This window comes from Chiloscyllium plagiosum, chromosome 48 (genome assembly GCF_004010195.1).
Source record: "Chiloscyllium plagiosum isolate BGI_BamShark_2017 chromosome 48, ASM401019v2, whole genome shotgun sequence".
Classification (NCBI taxonomy): domain Eukaryota; kingdom Metazoa; phylum Chordata; class Chondrichthyes; order Orectolobiformes; family Hemiscylliidae; genus Chiloscyllium; species Chiloscyllium plagiosum.
In genome coordinates, this window is record NC_057757.1 from 7,739,004 (window position 1) to 7,753,564 (window position 14,561).

General features: G+C 49.4%; 1 protein-coding gene across 1 annotated transcript; it reads left to right on the forward strand.

The window, feature by feature from the left end:
* Nucleotides 1-1,105: 1,105 nt before the first annotated feature.
* Nucleotides 1,106-14,148, forward strand: snapc2 (small nuclear RNA activating complex, polypeptide 2; the record flags this gene model as incomplete). Its single annotated transcript, XM_043683658.1, has 4 exons — nucleotides 1,106-1,216; nucleotides 7,553-7,621; nucleotides 8,830-9,106; nucleotides 12,471-14,148. Coding segments are annotated over 4 exons (1,611 nt in total), but the record flags the coding sequence as incomplete, so codon positions are not given.
* Nucleotides 14,149-14,561: the final 413 nt, after the last annotated feature.

The window sequence follows — 14,561 nt, forward strand, 5'->3', positions numbered from 1 at the left end:
TGGAGCCACTGGATGCTCCACTGAGGTTGCTCGCATGGTCGAATGAACATTAGCATTAAAAACCAGCAACGCTTCCTCTGTATTGTAGGTGGGCTACTTTTCCCCATCCTACAGTTGTGAGGCAGCAGTGCGAGCCACTGTACCCACTCCCCTGTGATTCTACACGCTGTGCGGAAGGCACCATCTGAAAGCCTCCTAGTATGAACGGCGTTGTTATGGTTAAGAATAAAAATGTAGACCAGCAGTTTCCATATTCATGGAGGAGGTCTGCACTTGCAGGCACTCCTTCAGGTGGGAGTGTAATTGGGGCTTTCCTGTCCTCCTGCCTTTTCGAGGGATCATCCTCCTTGTCCCAAATCAGTGTGCTTTTCGGGGAGTCAGCTTCCTTCAGGAGCCTGCAGCCAGTGAGCCGCCCCCTTCCTGTGTTCTGAGTGCAGTGCAGGCACACCTCACTTCCTCACTGTCTTACACCTGGACCTCCATGCCTCACCTTCCACCAGAAACCCTCTTCATTTTCCTGAACTTGTGCACCTTGGCCAACAGTTCCTGCGGATCCGGTACACTTGTCCCCAAGGTGGGGAATGGTCACAATCCCCAGTTCCTCCACCATTCCCACCCCCAGAGACCGTCATTGACCATATCCACTGTTAGCACTTAGCCAATTAACTCTAACACCCCATTAGTTAGCTCTCCCCCTTGTGGTTGTCTCCTGGAGAGTGAAGATCCCCATGATTTCAATGGATCAATGTGCGGCTATTAAATATGTTTCCCCCCCCCCATCCATTTCCACAGCTTGAGGGCCAAGCATTTCATTGCATACACCTTTCCCATAGGCTTCTGTTCTGGGCCCACCTCCATATCCCCTGTCCCTTTGAATCAAAGGATCATTTTCCTCAACCCTGCAGCTCCTGTGTTGTCCATGGCTGTGTGGTAGAATTCCTCAAACGGTGACTGAATATGGGAGGGATTGACCTATTGGAGTCCTCCACCGGGAGGTTACGGTGGCCTCTGAACCCCAGGAGTGGCTGTGTTTATACACACACTGTCCACTGATTGATCCACATACAAGGCTTAGGGTCTCATTTCGACCCTGGTTGGAGATTAATTCAGATCTTTGGTCAAGCATGACCCCTGGCAACTAAAGGATCATTTTAAAGTGCAGCATCTTCTCCGTTCAGGTGAAGTGGAGAGAGCAGCAAGCAGCCAACTGGGTCAGGTCAGTAACATCACTTTTCATTCTCCCCTCCTACCCTCCATAATCTGGTTAGGGGGTTATGATCCAATTCATGGAAATATGGGTCCATCCCAAAGTCTAATTTATCATGTCTTACAGCCATTTCTGTTCATTGGTCTGGGGCATCTGGTACCACCTTTTTGTGTTGTATCTCCTGTTCTGCCTCTTTCACACCCATCTAACGTCAACTCTGTACCTGAGGAGGTTTTTACATGAAGTCTGAGGTAGGGACTGGCAACTCGACTGAACATTACCGCAGTTCCTTCCTCATCCTCGGACTTGCGATCACTAGCATCTGCCTTCCCCCCCGCCCCCCCGTGTCATAGGTACTTGTTTGCCTCCCATAGCCTGTCCACTTTATTCTAACATGGGCCCCAATTCTCTGCCTGATAGTGGTGCATTTCTTTGCTCAGATGCTGCATTATTTTCAGGTCTGCACACTGCTGTTCTGCTTCCTCAGCTCTGCAGCGCTGTCTAATTTCCTTTTTGGTCAGCCTGTGGCGCAGCTATCAATAATTAACGCGCTGACTTTCAACATGTCGCACTTGGCCAGCCCATAGCTCTCTTTCTGACTCAGTCTTGGTTTGATTCTGCTATTTGTCCCTGCTGACATGTCCTCCTCAAGTTGTCTCAATAACCTCTGCCTCCCCCCGCCTCCCTAATATTTGGTTCAATCCCGCCACCGCTTGTGAGTTATTTCTTACAATGCCATTAGCCAAAGGCCTTTTTCATTCATGCTTTCCAAGTAAAGCCCTAAGTCCACTTATTGGCTTTCTGCACTGCGTCCTCGCTGCTCAGAATAGCGTGGACTCAGCTGATTAGTGAAGCTCTCTTTGCCAAGTAAGCTTCCATTACCTGGCCTGGTTATTTCCTTATCTTCAGCCCCCCTGGCTACCTCACCAATAATCTGGAGGCTAATCTGTTCCTGCTCCGTCAGGTTTAATCTGGATACCAGTAACCCAAGGCATTGTTCTTTCTTAAAGCGAAGTACTGCAGAAAGTGTGGCAAAATTCTTATCCACGTATTGCTTACAATCACAAGTCAGTGCACCGAGTGTAGGAGTTGGCAGGTCATGTTGTGGATGTTCATGCAGCTTGGAAATACTGTGTTCAGTTCTGGTCTCCCTGCTGTAGAAAAGGTGTTGTTAAACTTGAAAGAGTTTAGAAAAGATGTACAAGGATGTTGCCAGGGTTGGAGAGTTTGACCCACATGGAGAAGCTGAATAGGCTGGGGCTGTTTTCCCTGGAGCGTGGAAGCTGAGGGGTGACCTTATAGAGGTTTATAAAATCATGAGGGGCAAAATTAGGGTGAATGGTGTTTTTCTCAGGATAGGGGAGTCCAAAACTTGAGGGCATAGATTAAAAGTGAGAGGGGAAAGATATAACAGGGAGCAAAGGGCTACATTTCCATACAGAGGGTGGTGTGTGTATAGAACAAGCTCCCACAGGAAGTGGTGGGGGTGGGTATGTTAAAAAGGCATTCGGATAGGGACACGAATAGGAAGAGTTCAGAGGAATTTGGGCCAAATGCTGACAAATAGGACTAGATTAATTTAACATATCTGGTCAGCATAAAGTAGTTGTGTTGTACAGAGCTAGGACTGAACTTGACTGACGATCAGACCAGAACAGGTTATCAGCCTGTTCTGTCTCAACTTCTCATCATTGATCAAGCAACTCTGTCTTCTGAGCTTGCTAAAACCTAGTTTGTCACCGCCTTTACGTCATCCACTCAGTTGTATGATACTTAGCATAAATCCAGCTGATAAATTGTCCACAGGCTCACACCTGGTTCTCTGTGTCTTTTATCAAAAAGACACTGAAACTTTGAGGTGACTGTGCACACATTCACATGGAAAGTTCACACATACAGGGCCTGGAAGTGCATGTTCAGCCACGTGCCATGGCGCATGTGAACGGAACAGGCATGAGCTTGAAATGGCTGTTGGATAGGGGGCCAGAAATGTTGACTTTTCTGCTGCTCAGTTGCTGTCTGACAAGCTGTGCTCTTCCAGCTTCACATCTACTGACATGACCTCCTGACTCTTGTAGTCAGTTTGTTCATGCTTCATTCTAATTTAGTTTCATTTCAGCTACTCTAGGAAATTTTAGGTTAATATTTATAATACTGTCAGATCACCGACATGTCCACCCCATGATCAGTGTCGAAACGTGTGGCGTTGGAAAAGCACAGCTGGGGAAGGCAGCATCCGAGGAGCAGGAGAGTGGATGTTTTGGACATAAGCTCTACATCAGGAAGGCGGAAAGTGGATAGGTGGAAAGGAAGATGGATAGGTAGGACTGGTCAAGAGGGCGGTGTTGAGTTGGAAGGCGGAAGGAGGGGCAATAAGGAAACTGGTGAAGTCAACATTGACCCAGCGTGGTTGGAGGGTCCCAAAGTGGAAGATGAGGCGTTCTTCCTTCAGGTGTTGGGGGGGCTTGGATTTGGTGGTGGAGGAGGCTCAGGACTTGCATGTCCTTGGTGCGGTGGGAGGGGGCAGTTGAAGTGTTCGGCCACAGGACAGTGGGGTTGATTGGTATGTGTGTCCCTGAGATGTTCAGGACGTTTTACAGAGCATCGTCAGAACACACGCACCAATCAACCCCACTGTTCTGTGGCCGGACACTGCAACTCCCCTTCCCAGCCCACCAAGGACATGCAAGTCCTGAGCCGCCTCCACCACCAAATCCAAGTCCCCCCAACACCTGGAGGAAGAACTCCTCACCTTCCACGTTGGGACCCTCCAATCACACTGGGTCAATGTTGATTTCACCAGTTTCTTTATTTGCCCTCCCCCCACCTCATCCCACATTCAACCCTCCAGCTCAGCACTGCTCTCGTGACCTGTCCTACCTGTCCATCTTCCTTTTCACCTATTCACTGTACCCTTGTGTCCAACCATCGTCTACCTGTTGCATTCCCAGATACCTTCCCCTAGCCCCAGCCCCAGCCCCACTCCCATCTCATTTATCTCTCAGCCCCCTTGGGACCCTCACCCCACATTCCTGATGAAGAGCTCATGCCTGAAACGTTGACTCTCCTGCTCCTCGGTTGCTGCCGGACCTGCTGTGCTTTTCAGCACACACTTGCTGACTCTGATCGCCAGCATCTGCACTTTCACTTTCACTGATCCACCACGTGATCAGTGAACTGTGTAGCCTGTTTGTTTTAACTTGGAATGATACAAGTTCAACTTGGAAGCGGTATTCAACCGGCTTATTACACATTATAGGTTCCTTCGGGATAAAGAAGTGGAGTTGCAAACACAGATGTGAAGTTTGAATCAAGTACTGAGAAGAAGAGAAACCGTTTTTAAGGTGAAAAACCACAACTCCTCTGTGTTTGGAGTGGATTGGTTGCTGGAACAAAGAGGTTAACACACTAAGCCAGATTTAGCAACTGAGATTGTATCTGTTATTAGACAGATGGTGTTTATTACACATGAATCTGCAAGGCAGCAGACGTTAACACTGGTGACTTCCTTGATCTTCACCCATTCTGTGGTTTCAGCACTTGGTTCTATGTCAGAACAGTATATATAACTGTTTTGTCGTCCTATGGAGGGTCACCCTCTTGAAGTTTTGCATACTAGCTTTTTGCCATCACTTCTTAAAAAAAAAAATGCATATACATTTTGGAAAGTCCAATAGAGGTAGGGGTTTCATGGTGAATAGTAGGGCCCTAAGGAGTGTAAGGGGGGCACCTTGGAATTAAGGTCCACGGTTCTCCGAAATCGTTTAGACTGGAGATAAGGAGAGACTTCTTCAGCCAGAGAGTGGGGAATCTCTGGACTTCATTGGCACTGAAGCCTGTGGAGGCCAGGGCATTGAGTATATTTAAAACAGAGATCAATAAGTTCTTGATTTCCAAGGGGATCAGAGGTGCTGGGGAGAACGGTTTTTCAGTCCCATTTTTCTGGCTATCGGCCATGGTTGAATGGCAGAGCAGACTTGATGGGCCAAATGGCCTGATTTCTTATGGTCCCATGTCTTATGGTCTTAGAAAGTGGAGTCCCAGGTAGACAGGGCAGTGAAGAAGGCTTTATGCACACTGGCCTTCATCAGTCAGGACAGAAACTCGTGTAAAGACAGCACCATTTAAATCAGTGGGACCGGAACTGTGTTTTAGCCAATACAGGTAAGGGAAGTTTGTGTTCGACACATAATGATCGCAATTCTTCAGTTGCATTATAGTCAATTTGCATTGAAGAAACACGTGTTAGAGCAGAACCGACTGTACAGAAGTTGGGAAATTATGTCACAGTTGTACAGGACATTAGTTATGCAGCACTCGAGTATTGTGTTCAGTTTTGGTCACCTTGTTAGAGGCAAGATGTTACTAAACTAGGCAGAGTGCAGAAGAAATTTACAAGGATGTTGCCAGGACTGATGGGACTGAGTTACAGGGAGAGGTAGGATAAGCTTGGGCCTGTTTTCTTTAGAGCATAGGAGACTGAGGGAGGAATCTTATAGAGGCGTATAAGATCGTGAGAGGCATGGGTAACCCTGTTTCCCCAGAGTTGGGGAACCGAGCACCAGAGGGGAAAGAATAAAAGGGAACCTGAGAAGCAACTTTCTTACACAGAGGGTGGTACGCATATGGAATGAGGTGGTACGTTAACACCATTTAAAAGGCAGTTGGACAAATACATGGAGAGGGAAGGATTAGAAGGATATGGGCCAAGTGCAGGGAAGTGGGGTGCAGCGTAGATGGATGTTTTAGTCAGCATGGACCAAAGGACCTGTCTCTGTGCTGTAGGACTCTGTCTGTGACTCTTTACATATCGTTCAAATCTTAAAATAGAGTAGTTATTTTTCAGGTATCACTGAGTAAAGCTGATTACACAGAGGCCTTTTTTGGTCTCTTCTGCGCCCACCAACCCTACCCCTTCTGCTTTTTCTCTCTGAAGCTGGAATTCTCACAGCTCCTTTGTCTCTTTGCAAATTCCCATATTTTTAGAACCTGTGTCTCGGCAACTGACTTCAACTCACTTAAAGGTGACTTTGTAGCAGTCCTTTTTTCTCTTGTGGTTGATTCGAATAGGGTTATTTCCCCAAAATGTTAATGGAGTGTTCCTTTGTTAACAGGTTTGAAATGATTTCTTGTCTTTATAGCCAACCATTCTCTCTGATACAGACCCCATCCCTTCCTTCCTTCTTGTAGTGGCCACCTCTCACCTCTGCCCTTAAATTCACATTCCTGCCTGCCCCCGTTAACTGCTCGGTCCCTGATTGAAGAACCTGTAATGTCAAGGCCCCTCAGGATCTTGTGTGTTTCAAGTCGGTCACCTTTAACTCGATTTGGTTTGACGTGTACTTAAGAACAGTGAAAAGCTTTGTTTTGAGAGCAGTGCAGGCAGGTCATAGGGTGCTGAGACAGAGCGAGACATTCAGGTTACAACTGCACAAGAGGTGAGCAAAACAAGAGCTAAGGTCATTTGAAGTTCAAGGCCCGTTCAGCAGTCCAATAACAAAACCTTGTGTTCACATTTCTGTATCTTCTGCCTGATGGAAGACATTAGAAGAGGCCGTAACTGGGGTGGATAGAGTCTTTGATGTTGACTGCTTTTCTGCAGCAGCGAGAGTGTAGGTGGAGTCCATGTGTGGAGGGTTTTCTTCTCTGCTGGTCTGGGCTGCTAACTCAACTGACTAACCTTTTCTCAAGGCAATTTGCTTATTCCAGGTATCACTTCAGTAAACCTTCTCTGAACTGCTTCCAATGCATGACCATCTTGCTGTAAGTATGGTGACCAGCCGATGCAGTCTCACTATTGACCTGTGTAACCGAAGCATAATCTGCCTACTCTGGCATTGAATTCCCCTCGCGAAAGATCGGAACATTCAGCGAGTTTTCCTGAGGACCAAAAATGTGTTGACCTTCACTACCAAACGGGATTAAGATAGCAGGGAAGCAAAAAAGAATAAACTCGAGGAGGAAGGATCGCGATTCTGTTAATAAGTAGAAGCAATTGATTGTCGATCTCCTCAGCATGCTGGGTTTTACTGAGGTTGTTTAAGTAAGTAGTCGTGAAGTTGGGGCTTCGAAGGAATTGGGTGTTAATTTCAAGCTTGCATTAGTTTGTGTCAGCTTGAAGTATCCTCACGTTCTGAGCAAAGCTTTAGTAAGTTGGATTTGACAAGAAGGTGTAGATTCACAGAAATGATGCAGGGACTACCTGCAAATCAGACAAACTCATGGTGTTACTTCCTTGAAGGTTAAGCAGTGATTGGCAGGTAATTAAGAGATCCCTAAATGTGCTGCAAGTCGGCAATTAGCCACAATCCACATGAGCGGTGCTCTTGTTTGCATCTTTTGCAGATCTGGACGGAGCTTGCTGAACAAATGACAGGGGATTTGGCCGAAGTGATTGCAACGGCATTCTCTCAGGTAGATGGCGCTGGGATTGTTGTGCGCACCGCTCCCGCGAGGTGGGAGATGGGGGATCTGACAGGAGGGGAATGCTGGGAGTGGGGAACAGGAGAGATTTACAGAGGGAGTGGGAGGGGGGAGTGTGGGATGGGAATGAAAAGAGATTGAGGATTGGGAGAAGGGGAGTGCGAGAGGAGTGAAGGGATGAGGCAATTGGAAAAGAGCAAAGTGAGGAGGCTATCGTGGCGTGAGGGGGAGGGTGAATCATAGGGAAACGTGAAGTGAGGGGGTTGGAGTGGGGGAGAGAAATGATTGAGAGAAGGAATACCAGAGTGGGGGAGTGGGAATTGGCAGGGAGGAGCGAGAGCGTGATGTTGAGCTCTACACTTCAGTAACAAACTCCTTGTCACCAACTGTCCCCATCCCCCTCATCACGGCGGCACGGTGGCACAGTGGTTAGCACTGCTGCCTCGCAGCGCCAGAGACCCGGGTTTAATTCCCGCCTTCCGAGACTGACTGTGTGGAGTTTGCACGTTCTCCCCGTGTCTGCGTGGGTTTCCTCCGGGTGCTCCGGTTTCCTCCCACAGTCCAAAGATGTGCAGGTCAGGTGAATTGGCATTCTAAATTGCCCGTAGTGTTAGGTAAGGGGTAAATGTAGGGGTATGGGTGGGTTGCGCTTCAGCGGGGCGGTGTGGACTTGTTGGGCCGAAGGGCCTGTTTCCACACTGTAAGTAATCTAATCTAATCTAATCCCCTGCACAGACTGCACCCATTCAGTCGTCATCCATCACCAGAGCCTGTACCCTCTGGCCATTACCTCAACCCACTGGGTAATTTAGCCTCGAGTTTTTCCTCTCCCTTATTGCTCCCCCTCTCCCTTCAGCCCGGCCTGGCCCTGTCTTTCTGCTGCTTTTCTCCCTCACATCCCCCACCCCCTCATCTCTCTGCCAAGTGGGTAATCCCCTTGCTTTGAAACCGTGACCCTATAGTTTTAGGAAGTGGTTTGTTACAATGGTTTTGTGGTCACCTTTACTGGCACAAGTTACTCAAATATACCTTCCAGCACCATCACTCTCACCACCTCTGCTCCGTGTCCACCTCTATCCCAGCATTCCTGTCACGAGTCCATTATGTCACCATGTACCATCTCGCAGTGAGTTCCATGGAGCCACTCCCCTCACTCTGCACCCGTCACTTATTATCTAAGCTCTGCTATTTATTCACAGACCCTGATGATTGCAGCCACTGAACCCAGGTGCCAGGCATCACGGGCAGTGCCGACTGATCCGACTTTGCGAGGTTCAGGATACGGAACATTGCCTGGAGGTTCCCTGCCTGGGTCGGTGTCCAGCGCGCCACCTCCTGTGATCACCGCGACCGAGAGCAGTACCCAGTCACCGGGAGCGGCCCAAGCCCTGGACGTGTCCATGGACTTTGCGAAAATCTATAAGTACCTGTCGGCCACCGCGAGGGGCTCAACATTGCCACAGCTCTCCGCCTTCGGTAAGTCCAGGAGTCAGCCCCTGCCTGTCAGACGGGGCTACAGAATGTTGGGATGGTCCAAATGAGAGCAGCTTTAGGCCATTCAGCCCCTCAGGGCTGCCCTGCCAGGCAGTAAGGTGCTGATCTCACGCAGCCTTCATTCTCCACTGCCCTCCGAAAAGGAGAGCCTCTGGGAATTTGTTTTAATTGTAATTCTCTGAAGGAAAATGGACCTCTTCGTTCAACAAAAGGAGAGTGTCCTGGAGCTACAAGCGGGAGATGAGCACAAGCAGCAGGAGCTAGAACAGGGTGGAATGGCCTCTTCTATATTTTCTTTTATTATGAATCATTGGCTAATCTGAGTGTCACTGGCCAGGCCCGTCCAGAATTGCCCTGGAGAACGCAGTTGAGCTGCCTTGTTGAGCCACTCCAATCCATGTGCCAAACAGAGTCCATCAGGGAGAGAGTTTTGACCCGGTGATATGTTACCCAGTCAGGGTGGTGGGTGCCAGAAGTACTGTCTGTGTATAACCTGCAGCAGACCATCAAAACCTGACCGGTCTTGGGATCGGGGGACATGGGGACGCAGCTGCTAACTGGGAAGGGGCATCTGCTATGACTGAGGCATGGAACGCTCGATCTGGTGTGGGGTCACCAGCAGGTGGTGGATGTGAGCCAGGGCAAAGTTGCTCATTGCCCAGAGAGAGAAAGGTGTTGAGGCAGGAGGTTTCTGTATGGACCGATCATTATGTGTGTATATATATCCTGTACACGTCAAGCCCTCACCTGTACATTGAAAATATGAGCAGGAGTGGGCCAATTGGCCTTGGGGCCTGATCTGCCATTCAACATGATCATGACAATGTGATGGTTGGGCTTCTTCCCCCACCCCCCCGCCCCCACTTCCCTCCTTTCCCATTTTTCGCACTTCCATCCTTTCCCATTATCCTCCCCACTCTCTTCACCCTTCCCCGACCTACCCAACAGCCTCCCCACCCTACCCCAGACCCACTCCCAAGCTCTCAGCTGCCTCCACTCAGCATGAGTTAAAACAGCAAAAATGCACTCTGCTGTCGTATTTGTGAAATGTGTAGTTTATCTGATGTAAGTCTGTGTTTGTTCCTTTATTCCTCCATCCTGTCTCTCCCCTTCGCTCCCGTTTCTCTCTCTCTCTCTCCCTTTCCCCTGATCCTCCTGAACTGCTGAGTCTACTTGTACAGAACAACACTGACTATCCAACTATAGACACCACTACAATGGCCCAATCTGCCGTCCACTTTCAATCACTTCACTTTGGAAAGCAAAGCTTGAAGATCAGAGGCTTGCAACAACTTTAGAGACTGATTTTGTTTCCATCTTTATTTTATCCCAATCTATTTTAATCTTCACATTTAATTTTATTTAAGCTGATAACCTTATCACTTATAATTAAGCTGATAACCTTATCATTTTTACTGTAATAACTTGACCAGTAGCTTTGCAACAAAAATAATCTTGATCTTGTTTAAGACTAAAGCTTTGCTGCTGATTATTTTTAAGTTGGAACATTCAAATTAAAATGGGGCTACAAATTCTTTACTCACTGCCTCACTGAGGAGATATGCCTGTGTGTCAGCATAATACTAGCAGGAAACAATACTGGCAGTAATACATTTTCAGATTTCTGATCATTTGTGACTGCTGCGCTGAACCATGAAAGAAGTGGTTTTCTTTATACTCACTATCTCCATAAGCTATCTGACACGAATACTTTGTCCACTAAAATCTTTAGACAGATTCTCCATTCTGGACTATACAGACTGCTGAATATCTTGAAAAAAGTGAAAATGGATTGTGCAACAAATTGTAAAATGTAAATTAAACAGGCCCTTCGGCCCAACAAATCCACACCGACCCGCCGAAGCGCAAACCACCCATACCCCTACATTTACCCCTTACCTAACACTACGGGCAATTTAGCACGGCCAATTCACCTAACCTGCACATTTTTGGACTGTGGGAGGAAACCGGAGCACCCGGAGGAAACCCACACAGACACGGGGAGAACGTGCAAACTCCACACAGTCAGTGGCCTGAGGCGGGAATTGAACCCGGGTCTCGGGCGCTGTGAGGCAGAAGTGCTAACCACTGTGCCACCGTGCCGCCCACTGGTTGGGGCTTCTAGAATTGGGAGATACTGTCTCAAAATTCAGGCCAGACCGTTCAGGAGAGTCACAGAGGCCTACCGCGGGGACCTAGGCCCTTCAGCCTAACTTGCTTAAGCTGCCCAGTTTCCACAATTTAAACCAGTCCCATTTGTCTGCATTTGGGCCATATCCCTCCATACCTATCCTGCCTAAATGTTTATCAAATGATGAAATTGTATTCACTTCCTCCACTCCCTCTGGCAGGAGTAAGTGGTGACTGCAGATGCTGGAGTTGCGAGTGTGGTGCTGGAAAAGCACGGCAGGTCAGGCAGCATCCGAGGAGCAGGGGAATTGGCATTTTGGGTATAAGCCCATCATCAGTAACTTCATCAGAACATCAGGAACCTCTGGCAGCTCAGTCCAGGCACTCACCAGCCTCTGTGGAAGCAATTGTCCCCCGGACCCTTTTGTATCTCATCTCTCTCACCATAAACCTACGCCCTCTAGTTTTAGCTTTTCCCCAGGGCAGGAGAGTCTATCAGCCATCTACCTTATCTGTGTCTCTTATGGACCTCTATAAGGTCACTCCTCACGTTCTTGTGCTCCAGGGAAACAAGTCCCAGTCTGTCCCTCTCCTTATGAGTTGGAAATGTGTTGCTGGAGAAGCGCAGCAGGTCAGGCAGCATCTAGGGAACAGGAGAATCGACATGAGTCAAAACCTTCTAGATAGCAGGAAGCACTTCTACAGACAAAGGATGGTAGATATTTAGAACTCCGTTCCACAAGCAACAGTGCATGTTGGATCAGTTGTTAATTATACATCTGAGATATATTCTTGCTCAGATAAGGTATTGAGGAATATGGTCGAAGAATGTGGTGCTGGAAAAGCACAGCCGGTCAGGAGTGGGAAAGTCAATGTTTTGAGCTTAAGCCCTTCATCAGGAATGAGGCTGTGGTGAAGGGCTTATGCCCGGAATGTTGATTCTCCTGCTTCTCGGATGCTGCCTGACCTGCTGTGCTTTTCCAGCACCACAGTCTTCGACCATATTCCTCAATACCTCTCCAGCATCTGCAGTCCTCACTTTCTCCTAGATAGACATGTGGGCCAGTAATCAGCCCATGGAGTTAGGCCACAGAACAGCCATGATCTCATTGAATGGTAGAACAGGTTTGAGGAACTCAGTGGCCTATTCCAGTTCCTGTGTTGCTGCACATGAGGTGTATGCTTGCCTCAACGGACTCTCTTCTCTCTCCCCTAGAGTCTGCAGTTGTCCTTGACCTGTTGATGTCTCTCCCGGACCAGCTACAAGACCTGGACTGCCAGGAGCTGTGGACCCACATGAACACCACCTACCGCCAGCTGACCAGCACTGCTTCAGCCATGCAAGCTGCTCATCCAGTTCAGACAGCGCCCTCCACTGCACAGGGCCCCAGTATCAATCTGACAGGGCAGACACAGGCCTCTGGTCCTAACGTCCAGCCTGCAGCCCAGACCCATTCCACGGCTCAGTTCGGCCAATCAAAATCTGGGCTCAGCAATGCTGCTGAGCTACCTCTGGAATCTGATAGGCCTGCACCATGCCCTTTGAACCCCTTCCGGCTCCCTGTAAAGCTGTTGGTCAGAAGTGAGGCACCGACAGCGCCTCGGGATCCCATTGCTGATTTGGGATCAGCTGCCGAGGAGGTAACACTGACGCTGAGCGCTGTCCAGCCCAGCGCTGACCTCCGACCTCCAGACAAGGAACCGGCACTGAGCGCTGTCCAGCCCAGCGCTGACCTCCAACCTCCAGCCGAGGAACCGGCACTGAGCGCTGTCCAGCCCAGCCCTGACCTCCGACCTGCAGCTGAGGAGGTGATACTGACACTGACTGCTGTCCAGCCCAGCACTGACCCCCGAACTCCAGCTGAGGAACCGACACTGACCGCTGTCCAGCCCAGCCTTGACCCCCGACCTCCAGCTGAGGAGGTGACACTGACACTGACCGCTGTGCAGCCCAGCCTTGAACCCCGACCTCCAGCTGAGGAGGTGACACTGACACTGACCGCGGTCCAGCCCAGCCCTGACCCCCGACCTCCAGCTGAGGAGGTGACACTGACCGCTGTCCAGCCCAGCCCTAGCCTCCGACCTCCAGCTGAGGAGGTGACACTGACACTGACTGCTGTCCAGCCCAGCCTTGACCCCCGACCTCCAGCTGAGGAGGTGACACTGACCGCTGTCCAGCCCAGCCCTGACCTCCAACCTCCAGCTGAGGAGGTGACACTGACACTGACTGCTGTCCAGCCCAGCCCTGACCTCCGACCTCCAGCTGAGGAGGTGACACTGACACTGACTGCTGTCCAGCCCAGCCCTGACCCCCGACATCCTGCCGAGGAGCCGACATTGACCAGTGTCCTTCCCAGTACTGACCCCTGACCTCCTGAGAAACTGACATTGATCACTGTCCTTCCCAGTACTGACCCCTGACCTCCTGAGGAACTGACATTGACCGCAGTCTAGCCCAGCTCTGACCTCCTGCCAAGTAGCCAACACTGACCCCTGTCCAATCAAGCATTGACCCCTGACCTTCTCCTGAGGTGACAATATTGACCCATTCAGTCCAGTAGTGATCTTTGACCTCCTACCACGGATACAGCACTGAATTCTGTCCAGTTCAGTGTTGAACCCCAACCTCCTGCCAGTGGTCCAACACTGACCCCTGACCTCATGCTGAACACACGCAGCTGATTACTGTCCAGCGGTGATCCCTCACCACCTTCTGAGGACACAGCACTGACCCCTGTCCAGCCAGTGCTGACCCCAGGTCACGACTACCTTATTCTAAGAGTCAACTGCTGACCCTTCACCTATCCCATGGAGCCCAGTGCTGACGTCTGGCCTCCTCCCAGAGCTCAGCCCTGACTCACTGACTGCCTCAAGCTGCTGATTAACCCCCCCCCCCCCCAAAAAAAAAACCTGGGCAAGTGAAGCTGACGCTGATCACTGCAGCGCAGCCCTGAGAGTGTGCTCTAATTCCGATTTGGCAAGTCCTGAGGAAGTAGTTTCGTCATCGTTGGAGATTAGCACTGATGCATGACAATGTCTAGATGGTTTCCATTGATTTTTAAAATTTCCTGTAAATAGTTTTGTTACCCTTGCTTGGTTTTCTGTCTGCCCTCTCGTGCAACAAATATCATTTTGTTATCGCAGTGAAGTTTACAAAAATTAAAAGGTGTTCCTCAACTCAAAATGTGACCCCACCAGTCAGTTGAGAGAGAGACACAATCGAGCTTATCCCTGGGGATGAGAGAAAGGGAGGAGAGATTATCCATGGGGAAAAGAAAGGGGGAAGATTATCCACAGGAAAGAGGTG